The sequence below is a fragment of the Phoxinus phoxinus genome, assembly GCF_949152265.1.
Source record: "Phoxinus phoxinus genome assembly, chromosome: 16".
In the NCBI taxonomy this organism is placed as follows: Eukaryota; Metazoa; Chordata; class Actinopteri; order Cypriniformes; family Leuciscidae; genus Phoxinus; species Phoxinus phoxinus.
Genome location: NC_136891.1, coordinates 10,967,522 through 10,979,319, shown reverse-complemented (window position 1 = coordinate 10,979,319; position 11,798 = coordinate 10,967,522). Strand labels below are relative to the sequence as shown.

At 36.5% G+C, this 11,798-nt stretch overlaps 2 protein-coding genes across 3 annotated transcripts; one reads left to right on the top strand and one right to left on the bottom strand.

Moving 5' to 3' along the window:
- Window positions 1-2,370: 2,370 nt before the first annotated feature.
- Window positions 2,371-4,180, top strand: il17a/f3 (interleukin 17a/f3; the record flags this gene model as incomplete). Its single annotated transcript, XM_079584545.1, has 3 exons — window positions 2,371-2,458; window positions 3,270-3,484; window positions 3,937-4,180. Exons 1-3 carry the CDS (start codon window positions 2,444-2,446, stop codon window positions 4,178-4,180), a joined length of 474 nt encoding a protein of 157 aa, XP_079440671.1. The 5' UTR covers window positions 2,371-2,443.
- A 166-nt stretch (window positions 4,181-4,346) lies between these two features.
- stmn4 (stathmin-like 4) lies at window positions 4,347-10,316 on the bottom strand. Of its 2 annotated transcripts, XM_079584539.1 has the most exons (6): window positions 10,204-10,316; window positions 8,883-8,938; window positions 7,995-8,090; window positions 7,659-7,864; window positions 7,389-7,580; window positions 4,347-5,561 (listed from the first exon to the last, which is right to left on the bottom strand). In XM_079584539.1, the coding sequence occupies exons 2-6, from the start codon at window positions 8,893-8,895 to the stop codon at window positions 5,502-5,504; spliced, it is 567 nt and encodes a 188-aa protein (XP_079440665.1). In that variant the 5' UTR covers window positions 8,896-8,938; window positions 10,204-10,316; the 3' UTR covers window positions 4,347-5,501. The 2 variants fall into 2 exon arrangements, with proteins under 2 accessions (XP_079440665.1, XP_079440664.1); XM_079584538.1 differs by lacking the exons at window positions 8,883-8,938; window positions 10,204-10,316 and adding an exon at window positions 8,289-8,468.
- Window positions 10,317-11,798: the final 1,482 nt, after the last annotated feature.

The following is an 11,798-nucleotide window of genomic DNA, read 5'->3' as shown; positions in this document are numbered from 1 at the left end:
TTTTGCGTAACGCCAGAAAGCCACATAACCTCAAACTAGTCAAAAAATGCTTCAGACATTCCGAGTCATCATAGCTACTGTTTGCCACATTGCCCTTTCAGTGGCTGTCTGCACCATTATGACTGGATTGTCTCATAGATGTAGAGCAAATGATGATTTAAATGCAAAGTTCTGCTCCTCATTTATAAACCTTAATACTTGAGCACGCAGAGATGCATCTTATTGCTGTCCAGCTTCACGGTTCCTCAACTGGTGATCTTAACTTTTTTTTGCATGGGAGCTGGAGTAAAATATGTAATGTTCATTCTCATAACACTGTAACCAGAATTATGGTTTCCTGATATACTGTAAAGGCATAGACTGCTCAAAAATGAAAATTCGGTCATCATTTACTCTCCCTCAGGTCGTTCCAAACCACTTGCCTTCTCATTTGGAACACAAATAAAATATTTTGAAGAACATTTAAAACCAAACCCCATTGACTTCCATTATATGGACAAAAATAAGGTTTGAAATGAGGGTAAGAAAATGACTTTATGCAACTTTGGCCGTACAACTTTAAACATTCCATTGTTGTTGTTCTCATCTGCTTGTAATGTCATTTCTTCGAATGACTCAGATGTTATCATGCTAGTGTTGGCTGCTGGAACGCACTGTTTCAAGAACCAAGTAAGCACTTCTGTGACCTAAATTGAAATTAGGAGAGTGCAAGAGCATTGTGTAGTGCTGCAAGTATCAGTTGGTGTACCTGGGGCAAATTTAACACTGATTTTCCCTTACATCAAGTGCTCTTAATGTTAGGTAGTGAAATAGCTAACATGAAGTAACCATACTTTCAACATACTTTGTTTATTTCTGTGCATACATGACCAATCAGAAGTTCGAAGTTAGCATTTATTTATGTTTTAGAAATAAGTTGCTTATGCTCACCCATCCTGTATTTATTTAACCAAAAATACACAAAAAACGTAATATTGTGAAATATTGTTCAAAATTAAAATAACTATTTTAATATATTTTCAAATGTACTTTATTCATTTGATGGCAAAGCGGAATTTTCAGCATCATCACTCCAGTTTTCAGTGTCACTTGATGTTATGATATGATGATTTGGAGCTCAAGAAACATTTCTTATCAATTTTGAAAACAGTTGTGCTGCTTAATATTTTTGTGGAAACTGATTCTTTGATGAACATAAAGTTAAAAAGAACAGCATTTATTTGAAATATAATTATTTTGAAACGTTTTAAATGTCTTCTCAAAATGTCACTTTTGATCAATTTAATGTCCTTGCTGAATAAAAGTATTACTTTCTTTAAAAAAAAATTACTGACACCAATCAAGTGCATCATTTATAAATTACCTTTAACCCAGATTAATACATTAAGAAATGCTGTACATTGTTCATTCATGATATTAAAGGGATAGATAATGAAATGAAAATGGCCATTTACTCACCCTTGAGTTGCTCCAAACCTGTATGAATTTCTTTCTTCTGCTGAACACAAAAGAAGATAAAATAATGGCTACCATTTTTGGATGAACTATAACTAAATTTAACATTTTTATAAGGTGTTAATGTATTAAAGGTGGATGAAGTCGATGTGTTTTGCCAAGAAAGGCATATTTCAGGTCAACATATTTGCAAATCTGATTGGTTGTGTGGAACGTTGTTCCAGGATCAACAAAGATGTCGATCCAGGAACATATTGTACTCGGTGATATCAGGCTCACCCTAAAACAGTTCTTGTCAGGTTTTAGATGCAAGATGTTATTCTGTGCAACAAAAGACGGCTAATTTAAATGATACAATTTGAAGTTTTCTCAGGCCTGACAGTCAAGACACGCTTAGCTTAGGTTAAGTTTTTTTTATGTGCATGGCACATCATTTTTTTTATTTGCAGTGCATTAGTTCACATATATATGGGTCACTTTGTCTCACATTATCACATATGATCAGCAAAAGTCAGTCTTTCAGAACATTATCGACATCCCGTCAAAGCTGTTGACCCATATAAAGTGCATCTCGATGCACTGCTGCATACACATTTGCTATTCATAAGTCTACTGATGTGTGTGTAGGTGAGAGATGAGAGCGTGGGAGAGCACAGAGAGTGGTGTCCGTGTCTGTCCCTCTGATTACAAATTACATGATGGAAATTGTAGTTAGTTACTTCATTTAAATGACAAATTTTTCATAATATATTCGGACTAATTTTTGATTACCTTGGATCAAACTTATTGATCACTTTGAGATTCTCAACTGATGTCACAAAGAGAAATGCATTGCATGTTGGTCTACATTGTCAGGGAGTTCAGTGATCTGAAGATGACTGTCTACTTTCATTTGTCTCTCTGTCTTCGTCAAGATCGGGAAGTTTCTTCCTCTTTCTCACCAGCCCATATAAACACAAGCAGATTCAATGCAGTTTCTATTCTGAAGATGCAGCTCTCATTGGTGAGTTAACACCCATTCATTTAACTCTAATTATTCTTTCTTTCTTTCTTTCTTTCTTTCTTTCTTTCTTTCTTTCTTTCTTTCTTTCTTTCTTTCTTTCTTTCTTTCTTTCTTTCTTTCTTTCTTTCTTTCTTTCTTTCAGTGACTAGAACAATTTTAGGAGGTTGTTTTCATTTTGGAGGAGTATAATCTAGATATTATCTACTTGAAATTTGATCTGCAGGACAACAAATTGTTGTGAGAAAATGTAAATTTAGTTTGTTTTGTTGAGTTCTCAGGATATGCACCACTTCATTTATGTAAATAAAAATGCTTAACTGACATTCAACTCAATAACTATATACAATTTGAAAGCCTTTTCTTTAAGATTGACGAATTTTGAGATTTCAAATTGAATTTAATAATCCTTATATATTATTCATATTATGGATTAAGAATTTTAAATGAGTGTAAATCTTAATGGAATAAGGGAATGGACCATTTAGTTTATGTGATTCATTATCATTAATTTTTAACATATTTTCTTTTCTTTTTTAAATTTATAAATACGAATCACATAAACTCCATTCTCTTGGTCCATTAAGATTTATTCAAAATGTTTTATTAAGCTCTATTTTTTTTTTATACATGTTTTTTTGAGTGTATATATGTCTCATAACATGAGATGTCTAAGGTTAGTCTAAAAAAATGGATCTCAAAGATTCACATATAGTTAAGGGCTGAATGCTTTTTTGGGAAAAATGAACAATATCAAAACAAAAAGTCCAAGAAACACGCGGCAGTACTCTACTCTTTCTCTCCATCTCCTCAGGTTTTCAGAGCTGTGCTGCTGCTTTTCCTGCTTGCCCTTATATTAGGTGTAGAATGCGATTCTTCAGAGAAAAAGTCAAAAAGAAAAGGAAAATCTAAACGTTTAGGTGCTGGACGTAAAAAGAAAGGACTGTGGGTCGTCCAGGACTCATCTCCGTACATCTCAATGGAGGCCTCCCTGTCTCCAAACAGATCTTTGTCACCATGGACGTATGAGTGAGTCTTTGATCTGATCAATCATTACTGTTGTTTATTTTAATCTCAGTTATGTGAATGGTACCAATGATATGAAGTAGTTTGGGGGAAGTAGATTGTGATTGACTGATTAAACAAAAGGCAGTTCTGTGAATTTGTATAAATGACCGACAGAAAACACTTAAACTACAGTGTTTAGTTTCCTTGAATGATTTTAAATGTTATGTTAAATCTATAGAACATGAGTCCATCCACATGTGCAAATGTTTTAAGTAATGGCACTTTTATTTAATTGAAATGCACTTGAGTAGTCTTTGCCTTTTTTGTGTTTGTTTTGTGATTGTGTGATCTAATTTGTTCTGCTATCTTGGCCAGGTCTCTCTTGAAAAAGAGATTCTATATCTCAATGAGACTAACCTGGTTAAATAAAGGTTAAATACAAAAAAAAAACAAAGTTTCTTCTTCCAATTCAGAACTTCCTTTGACGATTCACGAATCCCACACAAAATCTCTGAGGCAAAATGTGAAAAAAGAGGCTGTGTAACTGAAGATGGTGAGGAAGACTTGGGACTGGAGTCTAAACCCATCTACTACCAGATCAATGTTCTGAGGAGAGTGAAGGTCAAAAACGCGAAGCACTACGCTCTTAAACTGGAGGCTATAACTGTTAGTCTAGGCTGTACATGCGTTTTACCCATTGTTGTGCCTCAGAATTAGTTCTTCTTAGTTCAGTTCTTACTGTACTTTTCATTGCTATATTGTTGTATTAATCTGCCAGTAGGTACAGAAAACATTTATAGATTTTCACTTTGTAATAGTTTGTTTCAGTGCAATAATTGTATGAATCAGACATGTTAGAATGCATTAAACAAACCTTTGTTTTAGTTAAGAGAAGCATTTATTTGACTTTGTTTAGAGAATTTAGTCATCTGGAAATTACAAACACAGTGAGCATTTACGTTCCATTTTCTCACAAAATCAGGTCGATTAACATCAATTCTCATCATTGCACATACGACGGCTCTTTTTTGACGCTGTATACCAACATCAAACTCCTTTGTCTTTGTATAGAACGAGTAAAAGAAACAAGACTATACGGTAAAGCTCAGTGGCATGCCAAAGCAAAGTGCACCATTCATATCTAAAACGTTCCAACTATCTCCCAAATACAAACCGGATCTTTATCTCACACCTGAGTGCTTCCATTCTTCATTTTCCGAGATGCCACTATGTGTTTTTCTACTGATAAGCGTCTAAATACAAATGTAATGAATGAAAAAAGCTAAATGTGCGTCTGAGTTGTGCTTAAAGTGTCATTGTGCTCCACTTTTATTCTGTGAGAGGAATATGAGCTTTCAGATTAGTTAGGCATCCAGAATGTTCTAATAATCTAACATTAATTTGTATAAAAATGTCACCTTGCATCATCACAGCAGGAAATAGATATTGTACCTCTAGCCGTCTGATTACTGATGCTTAATAATACATATTGTAAAAGCATGCCTGAGGTTTTATGAAACCCTATTGATTATTGAATATTGATATCAAACGATAATTAAAAAAGCTTGAGCCAAAGCCTCAGTAAATGGCACATGTTTTGGAAAAAGATGCTTTTGTGACAGTAAAGAGAGATTTCCATTAGAGAAGGATGACTTTAAGATTAACGCATTCATCTGTACTGGATATGGAGGTTATAAAAAGCATCTCTTCATCGATTTCATTTCTTGTCCTCTTTTTCCAAGTCATCAGTTTGGTATATTCATTCTTCTGCTCTGAAGCAATTCCTGTCCTCCACCAAGCAACATTCCCTTAGTGCACCTTGCATTGCCATCTAGACAATATTTTTTCTGTTTTTAATAACATTAAGTAGCTTTCCACAAAAGCTTGATGTGTTGCAAATTGTCATTATCGATGTCCAATATGTCCCCTTTTTGAGATGTGTTGGCTACCATTTGTTTTATTTTCTCTTCACCAGTTTCATCTCCATAACTTTTCCCCTCGACTTTAGCCACAGCAGTCCTGCGCTGCAGGCGCTCCTCTACCGGCAGGCCTCCTCTTTCAGCTCTTTGTTCTTCCTCACCTCTTCTGCGTGTTTGTCCTAAATAGACACACAAAAGAAAACTTACTCGATGCATGTATTAGTGTGCCTGAGTGAAGCAAAATACAACAACAAACAAAGTGTGGAAACTATCCACCCCATACTAATGCAATATTCATTCTGATTCTATAGTTAGACTGGGAAGGGACTCAGAAGCACAAAGGCCAGGAAAACACTAAATTTGTAATCATCACATATATATAATTTCTGAATTATTCTAATTATACACTGAAGACTAAGTAATGGCTGCTGAAAATTCAGCTTTGCCATCACAGGAATAAATTATATTTTAAAATGTATTAAAATGGAAAACAGTTCATTTAAATTTTAATAATATTTCACAATATTACTGTTTATTTTTTATTTTATTTTTATAAATGCAGCCTTGGTGAGAATAAGACACTTAAAGGTAGGGTTGGTAATCCTGTTCAGAAACATTTTTTTTTATACTGGGTGAAATGGTCCTTCCATTCTGATAGTAGTCAATACATTATGTGTTCAGAAAAAGGAATGAAACAAATCTGACCTCTGTAGCAGCTGTAGGACAGTAAAAACTCTGACCAATCACTGCCATTCGGTGCGAATGTAAAGACCCAATCAGATGCCTTCATGTCTCGTGCCCGAGCACCACTGCGTGCACAGCAGTGATGCGCGGGTCAATGTATAAACAACCCGCACCCGATCGACGTTTTCAACTAACCCGCCCGCAACTCGGACCGCAAAAAAAAGAAAGAAAATATTGTACCCGACCCGCGTTTTTTAAAGTAGCTAGTAAATGCTCATCGCGTCATGGGCCATAGACGGAGGAACTAGGGGTGCGTATTTTTCAGAATGCTGTATGATAAAGGCTTGATTTATTCATTTATTTCGTTTCATTTTCTTAACAATTAAGATGCTGCATGTGTTTATCCAGTCTAATCTACGTGTGCGTCTCTCTCCCCTGACTTTCCCAACAAAAATCCCGCCCCCTCTCAGCAAATAGGCTACATAAAACTGACATTACTGAGCTATATGCATTTAAAAGTAGCCTATTAAAATGGCACAATGGCATTGCTCAGTTCAACGCGTTGGGAAATCGGGCATTTTGTCCCGCGTCAGCTTTTATTCAAAAGTTAATAACGCGCTCAACATTCAAAAGGTAAATAAGGATTTCCCACTTTCATCTGCAGACTGCTCGTGCGTCATCCTCGCGCATTCAGCCAATAAAGTGTAGACCTGTGTATTTCATAGAACATTGTGTCTAGTACTATATAAATTACAAAGGTAAACGACCCGACCGACCGCGACCCGAATATCATTAAAAATATTTTTGGATGACTCGTAACCGCGGGCGCAGGCACCCGCTCATTTTGGATCAACCCGCGCATTACTGGTCTGATAGGTACATGCAGCTGACTCCAAATGGGGATGCGCGTTCATGTTTGTTGGGGGGCGTAGCTTTGGACGGAGCACTGACAGGAGGGGGCGGAGCTTAGAAGAGGTGCCACTTTCAAATCTGGCTAGCTCTCCAACATTACCTACTCTAGCTTTAACATAAAAAACGTATCTATCCCAAACTTTTGAATGGTAAAAAAAAATACATTTAAAATGACAGATATAAAGGTACACTAAAAATGTTCTTAGTTTTAGCTTTTTAGCTAAACAAACTAATAAAATACATTTACATTCAGAACAAATCTTTAAAGCCATGTCCTAAAGTCCCTTTATTCTTGTTGAATATCCTGTTTCACTATTAAATATGTCTCATTATGAAAGTAAAATGGGTTGTAAACAGCCATTCGCATGTAATGAATAGTATACTTTACATCCTTGTCAGTTAGTTTGTACCTTTTCCTGTAGTCGCTCCAGCATGGCGGCAAGCAAAGCCTCACGGTTCTCTTTGATGGCTTCCATCTTCTGCTCCAGCTTTTCTTTAGCATTCTTAATGAAGTTGTTGTTCTCCTCAAATGCCTTCTGGATGACCTCTCTCTCATGCTCCCTCTTCTCAGCAAGATGCTTTAACATCTCGGCCTCCTGAAACTGGAGAGAATACAGTTTCAGCATCAAAATCAGACCAAAGAGAGTGATGGTTTTGGGTATGTGAGTGTAAATTCCAACCTTCCGCCTCTCCTCAGCGGCTTCCAGTTTCTTCTGGATCTCCTCCAGTGAGGGGTCCTTACGCTGGGGCATTGAAGTGTTAAGCTCAGGCACGCCGTCAAAAGAGGGAGGTTTCAGGATCACCTCAAACGCCTGGCCTGAGGTCCGCTTGTTCAGCTCAATGACCTCCATATCTTTGATCACACACCAGTTGAGATCCACTGCATCTTTAAGAATGATCACATAGAGTACTTACTGTGTGAGCTAAATGTATCAAGGCCTCATTATATTTATGCTCATTGCATGTGTCTATAAAATAGAAAAACTGACGAGTAATGTTTTGTCATTTATATTTACCCTCAGCCTTGTATGTGGGATTTTCTGCATTGTTTGAGTTGATGCAGGAGCACAGAAGTGACACTAGAGGGAGCTCCTTCAGCTTGTCTCGATATGCTGTGTGAGGAAAAGTCAGGTAAATATAAAAATATAATATAAAAATCTTAATCATGCTTGATTGGTGCAGAAAAGTACACATTTCAAAACAATCGCATTAAAAAGCATCTGTAAGCAATTTCACATAAAATGTATAAACATTTAGGCATGGCCTCATTCCCAGAGATTGCTTGAACTGCTAAAATGTATTCAATGTACCTTTAACACAATGTAGGTCGCTATGGATAAAAGCGTATGTGAAATGTATAAGTGTAATATAAACAGAACAATTTAATTCTTTTTTTTCTCCCTCCATTTGCAATTACAAACATTAGCGCGTTAGAAAACCTGAAGACGGCTCTCTGTCTGATAAACCCAACCAATCACGTGATTTTGGGGGCGGAACTAAGTGTCTGGTCGACCAATGGGAGTCTGAGGGAGCGTTTGGGAATTATTTAATAATAAGTTAACAATAAATTAAATATTTTTACATAATTAAAAAAATCAAACCTGCTTCAGATATACATAATATTTTTTTAAGTGTACAACTTTCCCAAACTAAATTTACATTTTAATTATCAACGAATCTAAAATGTTTGTATTGCCATTTTTAAAAAAAATGTCTGATACCTTGATAAAGTTAATCATAATAATGGAAATGTATTAAAAGCAGTTTCTCCTAATTTCTCTTTAAAAGGATTTAAACCAAGCACATGTGTAACAAAACAAAAATCACAACCTGTGCCTTCAAATATTGATTTTGACAATGGGGGCTTTGGTGTTTGAGAATCATGGCTGACTTTTGTAGCTTACCTGCCAAGATCATGTTTATGCAGTATTGTGTGTCGCTTACAACCCTTCGCTCTGTCCTGTTAGAGAGAGAGAGAGAAAGAATGTTTTTATTTTACTGGCCACAAGGATAAATCACTCTGACCTCAAGTAAATGTTCTGAAACATCAGAATGATAACTCAAATAAATCCCATTTATTTAATACACTAATGTCTACTTTCAAGAAGAATATGTGAAATGCAGATCCATTGTGCATGAGATGTGTCTAAAAGGCGCTTGTTGTGATGTGGCGGGACACTTGGTGAGAGGGGAGCATGAATTTAGATGAGGGGCAGCAGGGAGTGTCACGCACAATCTCTGTATTGTTACTCCGCCTGAAAGCTGCCTCTTCAGTATACAAGACAATTTTAGAAAGCATTAACATTAAACATTACATAAATCCTACAACTAAAATATGATCTTAAATGCCCAAACTGATGCCAGCCCAGATGACATTTGATATATAAGATGGAAGGACACAGTGATGCTTTGTTCAGCTTGGGGAGCACTAAAACCTAAAGAGATAGTTGCCTGGGCGGTCACCGGGTGGTGGTGTATGTCTGTCTCAATCTATAATCATGAGCAAAACTGGCATGAATGGACCCTATGGAGAGACACCACTGAGAGAGAAGCATTGCCCTGCCCTGTTCATACATACAACTACTTTTGTCTATACACACTTATTAGCATTTGGAATAATAGCCCCTTACTGCACGTATAGCTGTATGTTTACAGATACCCGTTTATACTTTCAATATTATATATTATATTCTCACATCACCGTTACAAAACAAATTCATATGACTCCCTTACATAATTGTTATCTGTTGCCACAAATGACATATGTGCATAATGTCAAGCGAAACACAGGAAAAATCATTTCTAAATTGACTATATTAATACAAAACACAATAAGTAACAAAATGAATCCAAATCCAACCCTATAAAACTGCAGTCAGTGTGTATGTGTGTAAAAAAGGCTGTTTACTGACTCTTGCCTTTGAATGACACAGTGCACCCTTGAATTATGTCATCTTTTAACACATTGGTGCATATCTACACACAGATACATATACAGATTTGCTAATACATTCATTTTCATGCATATAAAAGTTGCTCAGGATACATTATTGATGGCAGACACAGCATGCTGTAAGAACACTGAGTTCCCACTAGACGTCTGATGCGGCACTTTGAATCTTTGAGTCAAAGGTAATCTTTTTCTTTTTAGTAATCAATGTTCAAATCACACATAAAAATATCAGAGCACATGCAATCATTTGATTTTGTGATGCCCACACTTACCTTTTCTCCTTGATGAGGTGTTGTCCCTGTCTCCCCCCTCTCTCTCTCTTTCTGTCTCTTTCTCTGGTATCCTCTTTTTCACCTCCCTCTCTTCTGCTCCTCGGATACAAGAGCTCAGCAGCATCAGCAGCGGCACCCCTCCTATCGCATGACATCATCTCCCAGCGCTGCTATTGGCCGAGGTGAGTGGCAGAGCACGGTGGGCCAGCATTTCTCCATCACAGAGAAGCACGGGCGGTGTTAACTCTTTGTGCCTCACTGCAGGTGTCCATGCAAAATAAAAGACGAGTGTTTTCTAACACCTCCTGGAGATGACAAGAGCGAGAAGACAAAGATTAGAGTTTACAATATCATTATAATGTATAGTACAATAACACTAAGAACTATTATTAATAATAATAATACAACCAAAGCAATAACAAAACAAATGTTTAATTTCCCCCCAAATTATATTAGGTTATATTATGCCCCCCCACCTGTGGATGAGTGGTTTGGAGAAAAGATTAATGATAGCCTATATTATATTATATTATATTATATTATATTATATTATATTATATTATATTATATTATATTATAAAAATATATATTTTATATTATATAATATATCTTGACATGTATTTAGATCAGACATTGCTTTACTCCTGTATTTTCATGATGCATAAACTGTATCTGTCAGATTTGTGAACCACCGCCCAGTGTTGCCATGTCTGCTAACAAAACTAGTGCAATGGTCAATCAAAACTAGCCCAAAACTAGCCCAATCACACTATACCAAACATAAAACCTCAAAATATGCCACTCCCATGCCTAAAATACATATTTTACAGTCGCTGAAAAAACACTATATATTAGTAATTATAAACACGTTCTGTTTTCATAAAGGTTCCCAGGGCCCTCCCTCACAGAACCCATCGTTGTTTTATCATGGGTAGAACGTAAAATAGGTCAAACATTTCAATAGAAGCATTTCAGTCACGTATAATTTATGCAATATGTCAAAGCTTTAACCCGCTGTAATTAAATCAGTTTATAAGAAGCCGAAATATGCGGGAAAAACACAGACTTGGCAACCATGTCACTGCCCCTTCTTCTATTGCTACAGAACTGCATACCCATCACCTCCTAAATGATGTCACCCAGATGTCGGTCCGCAAGGGATGCATGAGCACAACAAGAGAAGAAGACAGAAACAAATGAAAGGGAGTGTCTCTACTGTACTGCAATGCAATAGACACCGAGTTGTTGTGATACCAGAAAAGATCTCCAGTCATGATGATGATGACTGAACACTGTCATAATAACTGTCCAGTCTAGTCATAACCACTGACTGGAAAGAGAAAGAGAGACACCATCACAATAAGAGATGTGATGATAAAATTTAGACTTTATAACCAGTCTATCCGGGATGTGTACCATGGCCTAAAGTTTTTTTGTATAGCATGGCCCAAACGTATACATTTAAAATTATTTGTAGCACTTTCACTAGTGGTCTTAAACATAAATGTATCTTCTCAACATGCCAAAGTCCCCAGAGACTCTTCATCGGGCACCACATGTGGTTCTGCAGCAGACGTCCCCCAGGTGCTGTCTGT